This window comes from Paralichthys olivaceus, chromosome 15 (assembly GCF_024713975.1).
Source record: "Paralichthys olivaceus isolate ysfri-2021 chromosome 15, ASM2471397v2, whole genome shotgun sequence".
Lineage (NCBI taxonomy): Eukaryota > Metazoa > Chordata > Actinopteri > Pleuronectiformes > Paralichthyidae > Paralichthys > Paralichthys olivaceus.
Window position 1 is genome coordinate 18928579 of NC_091107.1, and position 14466 is coordinate 18943044.

General features: G+C 39.9%; 1 protein-coding gene across 7 annotated transcripts in view; it reads left to right on the forward strand.

Moving 5' to 3' along the window:
- LOC109628416 (vacuole membrane protein 1-like) overlaps window positions 1-14466 on the forward strand; it is a 59771-nt gene that overhangs the window by 23201 nt on the left and 22104 nt on the right. For all 7 annotated transcript variants that reach the window (XM_069509923.1, XM_069509926.1, XM_069509927.1 and 4 more), the window contains 3 exons: window positions 1996-2127; window positions 12034-12114; window positions 12480-12596. In XM_069509923.1, coding sequence (XP_069366024.1) covers window positions 1996-2127; window positions 12034-12114; window positions 12480-12596 — 330 coding nt within the window. The remainder of the gene's footprint in view (window positions 1-1995; window positions 2128-12033; window positions 12115-12479; window positions 12597-14466) is intronic.

Sequence of the window (14466 nt, forward strand, 5' to 3'; positions counted from 1 at the left end):
TTTCACCCCTTAAAATAATGATACTCATGCTGTTATAAAGACACACCCTGTCTTGTATATCTACACCCCATCTGCTGTGTGTGTGTGTGTGTGTGTGTGTGTAAAAAAAAAGTCTGTATGCTTGATTTACTGGAGTCACATTTCCTCTGAGCCAAGCGTCAGCCCCAACAGCAGCACCGTGCTCTGATGTATGATATAGGAGTCTGTGTTTGTGGGTGTGTGTGCCACCTAATCCCTTTGGACTCGTCACCACTACACCCCTGTAACCTCAGCCTGGCATGGCCTCGGCTGAGGCTTGTCAGCTCTACAGTTGGAGACACCTGTTGCGCCCACGATTTCAAAGCACCCCTGCCAACATTCCCACCTCCTTCCGTCGGCCTCCCACTGGTGATGAGACATGACATTCCCCCTCCCAGCCATAACCACGGCCACTGCCTCCTCTCCTCCTCCTCCTCCTCTCCTTTCTCTTTCCTCCTCTCTATGTGTGTTCTTCTGTTACCTCTTGAAACCTCTCTGTCCACTACTGCCGCTCCCTGAAGTGCTCTACTTCAAACAACGCCATAGTGCAGGTGGATGTGTTTCACTGCACCATGCACAAAATACACACACACACACACACACACACACACACACACACCCATATACACACACACACTCACACACACACAGAGGCACATGCAGTCTCACAAACGGAGGCACAGCTATTGAATGGAGCAGCTGCCAGGGAGATTAAGGCACGTCTCCATTATGAGAAAGAAAACTGGCAGATTTCATCAAAGAGTGCAGTGTTAACAAGAGAATAGGGTGTCCAGATTAAAGATGCAGTCTGCCAGGTTTTGGGTTTGCACCGCCTCCTGAGAATGATTGTTTGGGCTTGTTGTCGCTGCCATGGTTGCTAACAACCCACTAATCATCTTCTGGCTCAACCATCCAGCTACATGGAGGTAATGTGGCTGTGATTAGTCAGTTATGTTCTTCTGAGAGAGAGAGATTTCAGAGCAGGACCTTTTTTTTCGTTCCTGTCTGTAAATTGCAGGACATTCGGAAAGTATCGGGGCTTAGTAACATGGACATGTCACCTGTGATTTTAACTTACACTAACTAAATCCACAGCAGCTTCTATTATCCCCCTGTTGCGACTCTACTCTCCCCCTGTGCCTGGAAACATTAAAGTAATGAGCTGTGAGCAACTCCAAAAACACTGCATTTCTTGGCGGCTGTTTTCATTGTGTTAATTAAGTCTGTAGCCTTTACCCCTCACTCCCCAACCCTCCTCTTCGTCCTCATGTTTTGGCAGTATGAACTTGTTGAACCCGACCAAGGGCTGAGGATTTATTTCCCTCAAATCACTTCCGCTTTTTTCTTGTTAAGCCTCCCTCAATCACACGGGCTCCAGAGCTTTATAGGTACAAGCTGCTTTTGGCTGTTAGATATTGGTATTTTGGTTGCTTTAGACCTCAGCTGGGCTTGTTAGTACTTCTTAGATTTTCTAGAAACCCTGTATTTCGTATGTCCAAAGTAGATTAGATGAGCGCAGTGTGTTGATGTGTTATTTAGATGTTTTCACCTTCCCTTGGCTTGATTCTATGTGTCCATGTCATTTTTAATCATCTGTCGGATTTTCATTCACTTAAATCATTTCTGTCTTAATCCCATTTAGCACATTGATCCCAGACATCCAGACATCAAGCAGGGCAAGCAATATCTACCTCTATATCTGAATACAATTTAATTCAAGTTGATAAAAATAGACAACTTGCAACAACTCTGTCTTTTTCAAAACTATGTTAAATTCAGATTTATTGGCATGACAGGACAAAAGTCTGTGTTGCCAAAACAATACTTGAAAGCACATCACGTCAGCGAGTATTATAAACACCAAAAGCTAAGCCGTAATAATTAACCGTGTGTGTGTGTGTGTGTGTGTGTGTGTGTGTGTGTGTGTGTGTGTGTGTGTGTGTGTGTGTGTGTGTGTGTGTGTGTGTGTGTGAGCAGGGTGCAGGTACCGCTATAGGAGAGCTTCCTCCCTACTTCATGGCCAGGGCTGCACGTCTCTCTGGCGTTGACCCTGATGATGAGGATTACCAGGCGTTCGAGGAGATTCTGGACCAGACCCACTCTGCACAGGTGACACATCTTCCCCAGCTCAGTCTTCATCCTCATCACCCTCTTCTATCTGACCCTTCTCACCCGGTCCCCCACAACACTCATCCAACTTTTCCTTCTCCCTGCTTCACTTCATTCTCACCTCCCTGCAATTCTGTGCTTGTTCCTTATCTAAATCAATCATTGCCCCCTTATTCCCCCCAAAGTGTAAATATGGTGTCCCAGATTTACCACCTTGCACTGCGCAAGTATGTATGTGTTTTTTTGTCTGTGTGCGCCTCTGTCTTTGTGAGAGCTATAGAGTTGGAAATTATAGGATATTAGGATATTTTGGGAAAGTCAGCCCATTTTGGTCAGTCCTCAAAACAACTTTAAATGGTGAAGAGTTTTAGGGTCATGGTTAGAATTATAATTAAAAGTTAGGGTTAGGGAAGTGGTATGGGTTTGGCATTTAGTTGTGATGATTAAAGTTAGTTTAGGGTAAGGGGCGAGGGAATGCATCATGCATGTCAGTGTCCTTTCAAAGACAGAAGTGCAAGTGTGTTTGTGAGTGTATATTGACTACTGACCATGTCTAAGCGGTGCAACACACGTCATGACTCAGTGAACAGCTATGATGCACTTGAGTAACATGTTGAAATTCTTGTTAAAAATATGTTTTCATATCAAACATCCCTGTAAATGTTTCAACCGTGTCTAACAGCTCATTGTAAATATTTATTTTCCTACCTCTTGTGATTATGAATGGAGCAAGAGAATTGGGGAGGAAATACGTGTGTGGGTTTGGAAAGCCTTTTCATTAGAGCTGCCTGTCCTGACACAGGAATGCTCTTCTCTCTCCAGCAGTGTGGGTCAAACAGTCAGACAGGTCAAGTGCACTGAGACAACTGCCTCCATAAATGGTTTTGAACTTTACAACAGGCTCACTGACTCTTGCATTTGCAAATAAACTATAGCAGACAGTCCCAGAGAGTTAGCAAATAAACTCGCTGGTTGAGGGTATCCCAGAAAATCGAGGGATTACTGAGTGATTCAGAGGAATGTTTCTGTTCGTTAACCATATGCATTTCACTTTTCAGCCTGAACACAGGATTAGTAACAGCTCAACCATGCTTTGATATGAGTCATTCAGTACTATCATGCTTTCTTTGATAATTCAACTACAAAAGGAGAAAATGCCTGCAACGAATGCCTCTGTCTATACCAATCTACTGTACATTAGACCATGTGTCTGTGTGTATGTGAAATAACAAAACATATCTTTGAGTCCCATGAAACAAATATCTGCACCCTGTGCAAAAGCAGGGTGTTGGATTATTTTACATGTGGGTGTCTCCAAAATAACTCAACACAAGGATGGGTTTTCACAAAACCTGGTGGTAATATTTATTGGGAAGGTATTTCCAGATGATTCACTATTTTAACTGATGAGTGATGGTCAATAAAAAAATGGTCCGAAAAACAGGATATATTCACAAATAATTAAGAGTTAGACGAACTAAAATTCCCCATCATATGATGTCATATGGTAAGTTATGTCACAAAGTCAGAAGCTGAGTTCATTCGTAGCATTTCCATGTATATTTGCATATGTCTGTAGACACAAGCTTATTTGAACTAATTTATGATCCTTTGGTATGAATGATGTCATCATGTCACCTTGAAGGCAGAACATGAAGTCATATAGTGAAGTAACAAATCAACTTTTACACCCAATAAGATTAGTGACATGATGATGTTAATGGTATTACAATATAAAAAGGTATGATTGTTACCTCACTATAACTGCAGACATGTTTTTATTTAAAATACAATGATAATGTCTTTCAGGAAGGTTTAAAACAAATTGACAGGTCAGGATCAGGTGAAAGGGTAGAGCACGTTTAATTGATTTAGGAGAGACCCACCCCCTTTTCACAAAGTGGTGGGCGGACCACCAATCATGTTGGTTTGTTTACATTATTTTTTAAACATCTTGTTTAATTAAAAACGTCAATGAACATATTTTTTGTAAGTTGTTACAAATGAAAGTGTATAAATTGGCAGACAGCATTTCCCTTGTTTCCATATATATTGAAAGAAACAATTTTCTAGAATCAGAGCAAATCGCTCATCAATACCAATGATGTTACGTGTTTACATTTAGGAAGTACAGGCAGATTCAATGTATTGCCGCACTTAATCAGTGTTCCTCAAGCATGACATGCAGAAGCCTGTTGGCATCTCTCCTGGGAAGGTCACCTAAAATATGAAATAATAACTGTGTAATTCTGAAGAACTGATTTAGCTTTTTCTTATCCCAATTCAAGAGTGCATGAAATTTACTTAAATTTTTCAAACTTTTCATTGTTTAACCAGTCATCTGTTTACATCACTGCCTTTTCTTCCGCATCAAGGAACTCTTGGACAAAAGTACATATCACAAAAGAGTTACTGCATTCCATTCTAGTGGCAGAAAATCCTTATTGAGATAAAACTTTGAGCCACTACTACTGATGTCAATGCTCATATTTTGCCTTTTGGCATGGCCACATACATAAAATATTTTGTTTGTCTCCTTCACAATGGGTAAATGGGTCTGTTGTCACAAACTCACACACCTTTGCACTGTCCATGCCTTTTCTGTATCTATACAAAATGATAAGATTTGAAAGGTCCAAAATTATCTTTGAATGATAATGATAAGGAAATATCTTTTTTCATGATAAATCATGTGAGTTCCTAGAAGCAGCGAGATCTCATGAATAACACATCTGGCCTTGTGCATGTGCTTTATGAGTATAAATTCAGCCTTATTCTTCAATACTGCATCAATCAGTTTTTCCATTAAAAGCATAGTTGGGCAATGTTTAAGTATTTTAATTTAAAATATTCCAAAATACTTATCAGCCGAATGTGACGAAATAAGTTTTGACCTTAAGTCTACGTACATTGACGCCTATTTATTGAGTTGAAAAAACATCTTCTGAAGTTAGCATGCTAACCAGCTAGCCCCGGTCCACTTTGTTATACTACTTTATACATGCAACATGTCAACAAGCTAAGGGTAGCTCTAAGTGAGGGTGAGGTTTAAAATTTGGTTGTGATTGGTCAGTGAGCCCACTTTTGAAACACGCTATTTACAGCTGACCAGGAAAAATATATCGATTCTTTTTGACAGCCTGCCCATGCAGCAGCCGGTCCGCCTGATAGTCAGTCAGACCGTGGCACAGTGTAAGTGGAGGTGGGAGGAGAGACTAAAGAGGGCATTTTCCTGTTTCTTATACAATAGGGTTTGACACCCCAACTTTTTGTAATATGCTGCCCCCTATTTGTTTCGAGTATGAACTTGGCTATTGGCCAGTTGTGATATATTTCCCTTGGCACCAACAGCAACTTTGATGCTCACAGCACATGTGCGAGAGTGCAGCTCTGACATCACGTACTGATAAAGTGGTACTTCCCACCGAAACTGTGAGAAAAGAGCAGAGACAGTGGAAGTGAAAAGACAAACAGGCAGCCCAGAGAAGAGGAGAGTTATTCTAAACGATCTCAGCATTGAAGAGTTCCCGCGTGTCCTTTCCCAAACAAATTAACGGCGCTATGCAGGAGGAGCATCGCCTATTTGTCTCGCATCCATGCGAGTGCAGATTAGAAGTGACGCTGCATGCTGCTGTCTCAGTACACAGCCTTAGTCTTCCTCTCTCTCTGACATTGTTTCTTTTTCTGTCCTCTCTTCCTATGCTCTCTTTCTTTCTCACGCACTGTTCGCCTCCCACTGTGCATTGCGCTCTCTCTCGCTCGCTCTCTCTGATGATGTCTGGCAGCCATGTGTATGTATGTAATGTGTGCTCGTGTGATTGGAACGCATCTGGAGGCAGGTAGCTTGCAACAGCGAGGACCTGCCGCATACGGAAACAGTTTTTTCTCTCGCCAGAGCTTTTTACCATCACTTGGATGTTCTCAGGGATCCATCTCAGGAGATCCCGCAACACCTCTGATTTTCATGTCTCCACCTTCTAATCTTTTTACAACTTTTAACGGTGGACATGGAAGCATTCATCCACTGGAGTATTTGATTGAAAGCTCAAAATGAATTGTAGTAGATCAAAGAGGAAACATACTCCATTGGGATTGGAGAAACTGTGCTTTCATTGGATATTGTTGTGCTTTGCAGGAAATGGTTTAATTTTGTCATCAAGGATGTGACCCCCAATTTAACACCCCCACCCCCACTGCTAAAACACACACAAACACACATGGACTCTCTCCACCCTGTAGCAACAGCGCTGGATTAATATGCTGACTACGTCCCCTCGGCTCAAGTCACAGAGGTTTGTAGGTGCCAGCAGTTTGACTTAAACCCTGTGGTATTTCTCCCAGCCTGCGTGTGCCAACTTCCTGCCACAAATGCACGTGATGCGCTGCACCAGAGCACTCCGGGGTTTTTTTTCTCATTCATTCAACAGAGTTATTCAAGAATAATGAAGTCATGCCTTTTCTAACGGCTCCAGACGCTGATGTCATGAACATCAGCTTTTTTTTCCCCCTCTTAAATCTTTTGCTCAGTACACGAGCACTCTGTGTGCTGGAGAGAAATTCTTCAGTATCGACGCAGACAGTCTCGAAACATCCTGCATGGATCAAGTCCATGACTGCTTGTAACCTCCGCTTGTAACCTCCGCTTGTAACGGAAAGGGTTAACAGGCTGTGAATTCTTGATTGCCAACTCCCAGGATCGTATCTCCTGTAACTCAAATCAGGGCCATCTGCGCTGGGCGTATGCCTGCCTTTCCCCCTGGCCTACTGCACTCAAAGGCTCTCTGTGCTGTGGTTTGCCCGGCCCCGTCACGTGACTTCTCTGAAAGTGCCCCCTCCCTCCTCCTCCCTCTTTATTTCCAGTAAACTGTTTGAAAGGAGGGGGTGAGTCAGAGTAAAACCAGCTTCCCTTTAACCACAGCTTGTTAAAGAATTTGTCAACGTGGACTCAGGGGTGCATTTTTTTTGTCTGTGTGTGTGTGTGTGTTTGTGCGTGTGTGTGTGTTTTTGTGTTTCGCAGCCCCTATCTTTTCTTTTTCTTGAAAGAGGACTGTAGCTCTGAATGCGTCAGGACTCCTTAATCACTCCACTTCATGTGGCAGAGAGAGCGGGCGCAGGCGCGGGCTTGTCAGGAGTTAATGAGATGAACTTTAACCGTCTTCGTGTTGGGGGGCTCACGGCCACTCCGGAGATGTGTGTCCTCTGTGTGAAAGACTTTCATTGAGAAAAAAAGAAAACAGAGCGAGGGAGAGAAAAAATGTGCGTGGGTGTTGACTTGTGTATAGGCTATGCATAGATTTTTCCTTGTCTGACACTTTTTTCCACATGGAGACGGGTGCGTTGTCACTGCCTGCTATGTTCTATGTTCGAACTCTGTACCACATCAGTTCCGACGTCTACTGAAAACAAAGTGTTTGCTTTGCCAACGTTTTCACAATGGAAAGTTCACTTTTTGTGAAGAAACCTTCACATCCAAAATAAACAGATATTCAATAATCCACTTGAGATAAAAAATAATAATACTTTTCCACTACCGAATAATTGCAATCAATGCAGTTTTATTATTAAGTAGGCATATACTATAATAAATAAAGTAATGCTTTGAATAAAGAAAGTGTGAATATTTTGGGTAATCTTGGGTTTTTCCTAGTAGATGGTTCCCATAACTGTCATCACCTGGCAGCTGAAACCGCAAATATTCAAACTATCATGGAAATGACTGTTGCCCTCACAGATTTCAATACAGGCCATTCTCCTGTACATATGGACCAAAAGCCATTGTTGGGCAATATGAATGTGATATCATTGGGTTCATTATCCTGGTGACTTAATTCCATCAGTTCTGATCTCAGTGCAAATATCCTACCATTCTACTCATTACCTCCACCAGGGAGGCTATAATTTGTTTGTCTGTAGGATCACAGTAGAGTATTTCGATTAGCGCCAACTTATTGGAGGGATGGAGCATTGGCCATGGAAGAACCCATTACATTATGATGTACATCTGGTGAAATGGGTAAAAAGCGGTAAAATGTGATTCCTGATAAGCAATATCATTTCCTTCTTCCAATGAGGAATCAAATAATCCAGCTTTTAGGGGAAGAGAAAAAACCAGACCTATATCAGATCAAATGAGAGTGGTATTCAGATGTTGACTCCACGTGGGGTGACTGTGCAGACTGCTGAGTAAAGCATCTGTGCCGAGCAGCCAAACTTGGAACCAAAACCTCCATATTTTTAATGACGCTCCCTTGATGAGATCTTATCAAATGTAATTGCAGCTAAACCCAGCCCTACAGGCCACCACTGGTGGGGGTGGAGGAGGGGTGGGGGTTAGGGAGGCGGCAGGCAGCCCTTGGCAAGCTGCCTGGCAAAGATGGTGATTTTCCATAAGCCGCCAACAACAGACTGGATGTCTGAACCTGAGCCATCCAAGATAGGCACTTCCCCAGTCCAGAAACACAGACTAGAAAAGAGTGTCCAACTACATCGTTCAACTGTAGTAAATCAGTGTCACAAGTTCACATGCGCGCGCGCACACACACTCACACACTCCCTTTCCTCATTTCCTCAGGAAACCTTTGTTCACACTGCTGTGATATTTTCATGCTCGCCCTCACTGCATGAGCCAAAAGCTCAATTACAGTAAACCAATGTAAACAATGTACGTGTCATGATGTCAGAAACTGAATGGGATTCTTATGTGGTCTCCATGGTGCTGATCGGTTCTGCAGGGTTCTGTTTGTGCGACTACGCCAGCGGTTGTCAGGTGTCCCTGGTCCAGTCAGTGGTTCAGCTATAAACTAGCAATACACATTCCTTACCTCCCTGTCTCCTACCATCTGAAAAACTCTCTCTCTCTCACACACACACACACACAGACACACACACACACACAGGCATGCATACACACATGGGGACAGGCTAGAATTAAAACTACAAGCTCGTCCAAAGAGAAACCGACATGATTGGACATCAGGGGAGGCAGAAATTCAAATCATGAACCAATCAGAGTCTATGTCCCTTCGCCCCCCCCACCATCACCATATTAGGCGACCTCCCATGTCTCTCAAATTTCCTGTCGGCTGGGTTGCACCCCATAAAGAATGTCATCAGGACTGTACTGGTGCTGATGACCATATTAGGTATGATCATGCTTTGCCAGCCCCCTCCTGATTCTCCTTTTCGTTTTTAATTAATGTGCTGTTTTAAAAACATAGGCCTTACTTTCCAAAAGAAAACACATTTTTTCAGGTCTTTTCTAATGAAACAATTTAATTTTTCCTCTAGATTTGTGTCAGTTGATTTTGTGATATGTTTAGTCTTGTTTTCATATATATTACACATTCATTCATGATATTTTGATTTAAAACAGTTAAACACTGTCCATTGACCCCTAATTATTTTAGCAGTTTCATTCTAAAATGTAATAGATGCATTTTGTTACATTTTGCAACATGAAAAACATAAAGTAACAGTATAAAATCATCATTTAAGTTATTAAAGAAAGACAAACATTTTTGTAAAGCCTTTAGTTAAATGTTCATAATATAATAATGTTTCCACATATGCATTTTCTTCCAATAGTGTGTTTCACTTTAAAACAAAAACCTTCATGTCATTATTAAGATCTACAGTTGCAGTTATTAATAAATTCATTTTAAATAAAGATTTTTTGGTTGCAAATAAGCAGTGAATTTGAAATTGAATGTAAAAGACACAAAATATATATACATATATATATATATACATATATTCATAACTGCTGTAGAAACATTAAGAATAATAAAAATTGTTCTGTGTAAGAATACATAAAGCCGACAAGGATTAGACAAGAAATATTAAGAAACCAAAGAAAAAGAAGTTGCCCATAGAAAATAATATATGACATAATCAAAATAAAACTAAAATGCATTTATGTATTTATGGACAAATATATTGAGAAAAAAGTACAAAAATATTTCCATCAGTGTTTCTAACAAAGAATGATCTTAGTTTTTTCATGATTAAAAGGGTAAAAACTCTAAGAAAAGCGCTGATAAATCTAGTAAAGATTAAGAATGAATGTCATTAAGCAGCTTTTGGCTGTAAGATCTTTATTCTCTGCTGCTAAAAGGTTTATTTATTAACATATAAACAGTTTAAAACTTTGTTATTTTAGAGAATGACAATCTCATTATATTTTATTTTTGATTTAAGAGTTCAGAATTGTAAATTCGTTGCAAAACAAAGATTAATATTAATTGTACAATGGCAAATCTAGCATAGTATGGATGAAATCATTGTATAATTTACCAAGATATTGTGTCCTCCAAAAAATATAAAGAGTCCTAGATCATGGGGCACCTCTGCATTCCTGCCTTATTCCCAGAACTAGTTGAAGTTAATCCTCCTTCCAGAAAATGTATATTAGGGAAAAATCTGTGTCATTGCTTTGAAAAGAGGCTTTTGTTGAGCTGTCAAGAAGGATAGGGCAAGACCAGCAGAAAAAAGTACGAATTTGTGAGTCACTGGAAGGATCAAAATCTGTTGTCTTGTGCTCACATTCCCAGAGACAATGGAATTAATAACGTGCTCTGGGGTCAAGGTACAGACATTTAAAATCTAGTTCATTTATAGTTTAGAACGAAGAAGCATTTTAAAAGAAAAGTCTTATATTTGTTGTAGAAAATGTGGCAGGTGAATCTGTGAATATCCACTGTGAACTTGGAGATATTTATGGCATAAATTCAGAAGGAAACTCACCCACATTTTACATTCAGACATTCAAAAATATACATTTCCTTCAAATAAGTTATTTTTTTTCTTAGATTAGTTAATATTCTTTGTGATAACATGTAAAATAAAATGTGCCAACTTTTCCATACTGGGAGTTCCTCATCACACATACTTTTCATATTTATTTAACATGATGCATATGAATTAGAATCTTTAAAAATATTTTAAAGAGCATGCTGAAGTACTGATTTTAAGATATATTTATCATTTAAATTCAAGCACCTTAACTTGAAAAGGTTTAGACACTCAAACTCTAAGATGTGCCGAAAAAAATTACTGTCAAGCATAATGTATTAAATATATACAATTTCAAGCTCTAAACAGTTTGCACTAAAGTATATCTAGTGACTGAAAGTCGAATTATTTGTTTTGCCGGTTGCTTGGTTTTGAAATAATTGATGCAAACTTCTTGCTGAAAGCAGGAGAGGGAAAATCCTCTTGTTGCAGCTGCTGCTCCTTTGAATTAATTTAGAAACAAGCAAAAATGAAAAAAATAGGTTATTCCTTCATTTTTCGTTTCATTTGAACATCAACGTGTTTTTAGATATAAAATGGAAAGATTCAATATCAGTGCACACACAGTAAATTGTAAATACACAGAAAACTTTAACATTCAAGGATGAAGAAGGCGTCTTAAAAGCAGATCTTTGACATTTCACTGTAACCACAAGTAATGATATAATTCTAAATTCTTCATTTGTTTTAGCGTGAGGTTTTAATGGGTTTCTAACCACTGATTAAACTTCAAAAACAACACTGGAGCTTGATACACACTTTCTTTCACACACCTCTGTGGTATTCCCTCGTCCACATACGTGCTTACAAAAACATGACTGTGTCACTGCTCATTTTTACCTATCAGTCTGGAATCTCCTGTAAATTAATGATTTAAAATATAGATGATTAATAATCTTTTCAGGCATCAAACTCAGTAAAGCATTTTTAAAGAGAGTATGTGTGTGAAGTAGAATCTACAACAATAATTTTAAAAGAACCATTATTTTCTCATTTTGTATGATTATGCAGTCTGAGGTCTGTAAGGATTATGTACAGTATGTGTGTATGTGACTAAACATCCAGGCTCTGGCAAAGATCTAATCACATATTTCTCTCACTTTTTCTTTTTTTCAGGACTTTGCCTCCAGAGCAAAAGCAGCGGTTCAGAAACTCATCCATCAGGTCGGATTCCTGGGGATTCTGGCCTGTGCCTCTGTAAGTAAAAACATATATTACCTTTTTTCTATTAAATATTCTCCAGTTGTTCATCAGGCTTAATACTTTTGTTTTGTCCACATAGACCTTATATATTGAAAATAACAGTTTTTCATTTTTTAGCAGAAACATTCGTAGAAAAATAAATATAAAATTTGTATCAGATATTCTCGTGGTACTATCAGTGACCTTAGGTATATATGTAGGTACATAGGGAGAATACAAAAGAGAAAATACTTTATGGATTTCAGTATAGCATTACATTGTTTTAATGCATGTGTTGTTTCATATTGTCTCAGCATTATTTTGTCTTTTCATTTATTTTATATTAAGTCTCATCATTGATATTTTGTCGTTTCATCCAGATTCCAAATCCCTTGTTTGACCTGGCAGGAATAACATGTGGACACTTTCTGGTCCCGTTCTGGACATTTTTTGGTGCAACACTCGTTGGAAAAGCAGTTATCAAAATGCACATTCAGGTAAGCTGCAGTTAAATTATACAAATGCATATGGATAATGCCTAGGCTGTTCATAAATATACTGTAGATTATTAGATATCGTAAATCAGAATATGACACCTCACAATATGCAGAACTTGTCTTCTATCTTTTCTATTCCATACTATCTATTGTGTGTATGTTTAAAGTTTGTGTACATCTTTATTGTTGTCTAGAGAGACAAGTGTGTTAAGTAATGAATCACACTCATGCACATACTCTCTGTACTGTACTCAGCTGGTAGTAAGGAGGCCATTTTGTGCAGGCATAGTGGGGGGAGTCAACCATTTTGTGACTGCAGCTGCAGCAGCCCCAGTGCATTGTACAGTAGACTGGTCAGACTTAGAATTTATGGGAAAGAAAGATATCCATCCTAACCCTTGAATAAGAAACTGCTGTTAAGAGACTTGGCATCACAAACGTTTCTTCTAATCCTGGAAAATCCTCAATTTGCGTCCAGGAATTTGCAGTATGTCTGTGATTACCGTTAGGGGCTCAACTTTCTGTTTTCCAAGCAAAGGCTGGTTTGCTCATGGTGACACACAGAGGAAGGGTTAACGGTTACATTTTTTTCCACTCAGCCTTCTTCCTTACCGTACGCAAGATACGTTGTCATGCACCACACTAGAAGAAAAAATAAGGTGGAAGTTTTGGCAGTGAACCTAGTGAGCGCGAGCTAAAGCAGATAAACATTGTCTGTGGGAGGTGATGTAGAAAGAGAGAAGGAGAGATGGGGGGAGTTGGAGGGAAGTGGGGGGGGGGGCAGGCACAGTCAACACAGTCACACACACAGGACCAGATAATACCCATGGGTCCCAGGGGCCCCCTCTGACAGAGGTGCGTCCCTCCCTGTCCCACAGAAAAACCTCACCCGACTCTCCGGCATGTCTGAGGGGCCCCAGTCTATCCTGAAACTGCTTAGTGAAAAAATAAATTCAGTTCGCTTTTAGTAGAAACTGATTGAGAAGTTTACAGAGTGTGAGCAGAAAACAAGAAGTACGAGAAAAAAGCACACTGAAAGCAGGTGCCATGTCTCTCATGGGCCAAAGGGAACAAAAGGGGATTTCGAAGCTCTGTGTGTGGGTGTGTGAGAGCTGTACCTGCAGCTTCAGGTGCTTTCTCACCAGTCTCTAAGGAAAAGCTTGCTTTTATATCCTGTGCAGCCTCCACCTTTTACGCACATTAAGCTTCACGTCTTAATGTAAGCCGCTGAATGAATGAACGTCAGCTGCTTTGTGACCCTGCAGGCCGACAATGAATGTTGTCATGGAAATACACATTTCAGGCCCTAGAGATAGGTGATTTTGCAGAGGTCATAGCAGTCATGAGGTGTGGGAAAGTGAACAGACTTTTAACAGTGAAATAAGAGAATTGTTATTCTGCATTTGACACTCTGTTATTTGACATTTGACTCAGAATTTATTTAGTTTCAGATTTGTAAAAACACAACTTTTAAAGCAGGGTGCTGTTTTTGCTTGTCGTTGTGTGTTTTTAAGACTGGGTGCGTGCAGCTCTTATAACCTTTATCAGTGAATTGAATTGAGCAGGTCAAAAACATGTCACCATCAGTTTCCCTTCCTCCTTTTTGTTGGATTATAGCTCGGTTTACGAGTGTAAGGACACAAAATAAGTGTGTGCATAAGATCAGTGTTTATGTGTGAGGCTCAAAGTACCATAGCAAATGTCAGTGTTTTTCTATTATGGCAAATGCTAAATTTGATGTCAAAGTTTTTATTTTGGTGACACCGACCCAGATTAAAAGAACAACATGGGTGACCTGAATTACATGTAACATAATGTTACAATGAACACTGTAACAAAGAACTTATCAAAGGGCGGGATTGTAATGACA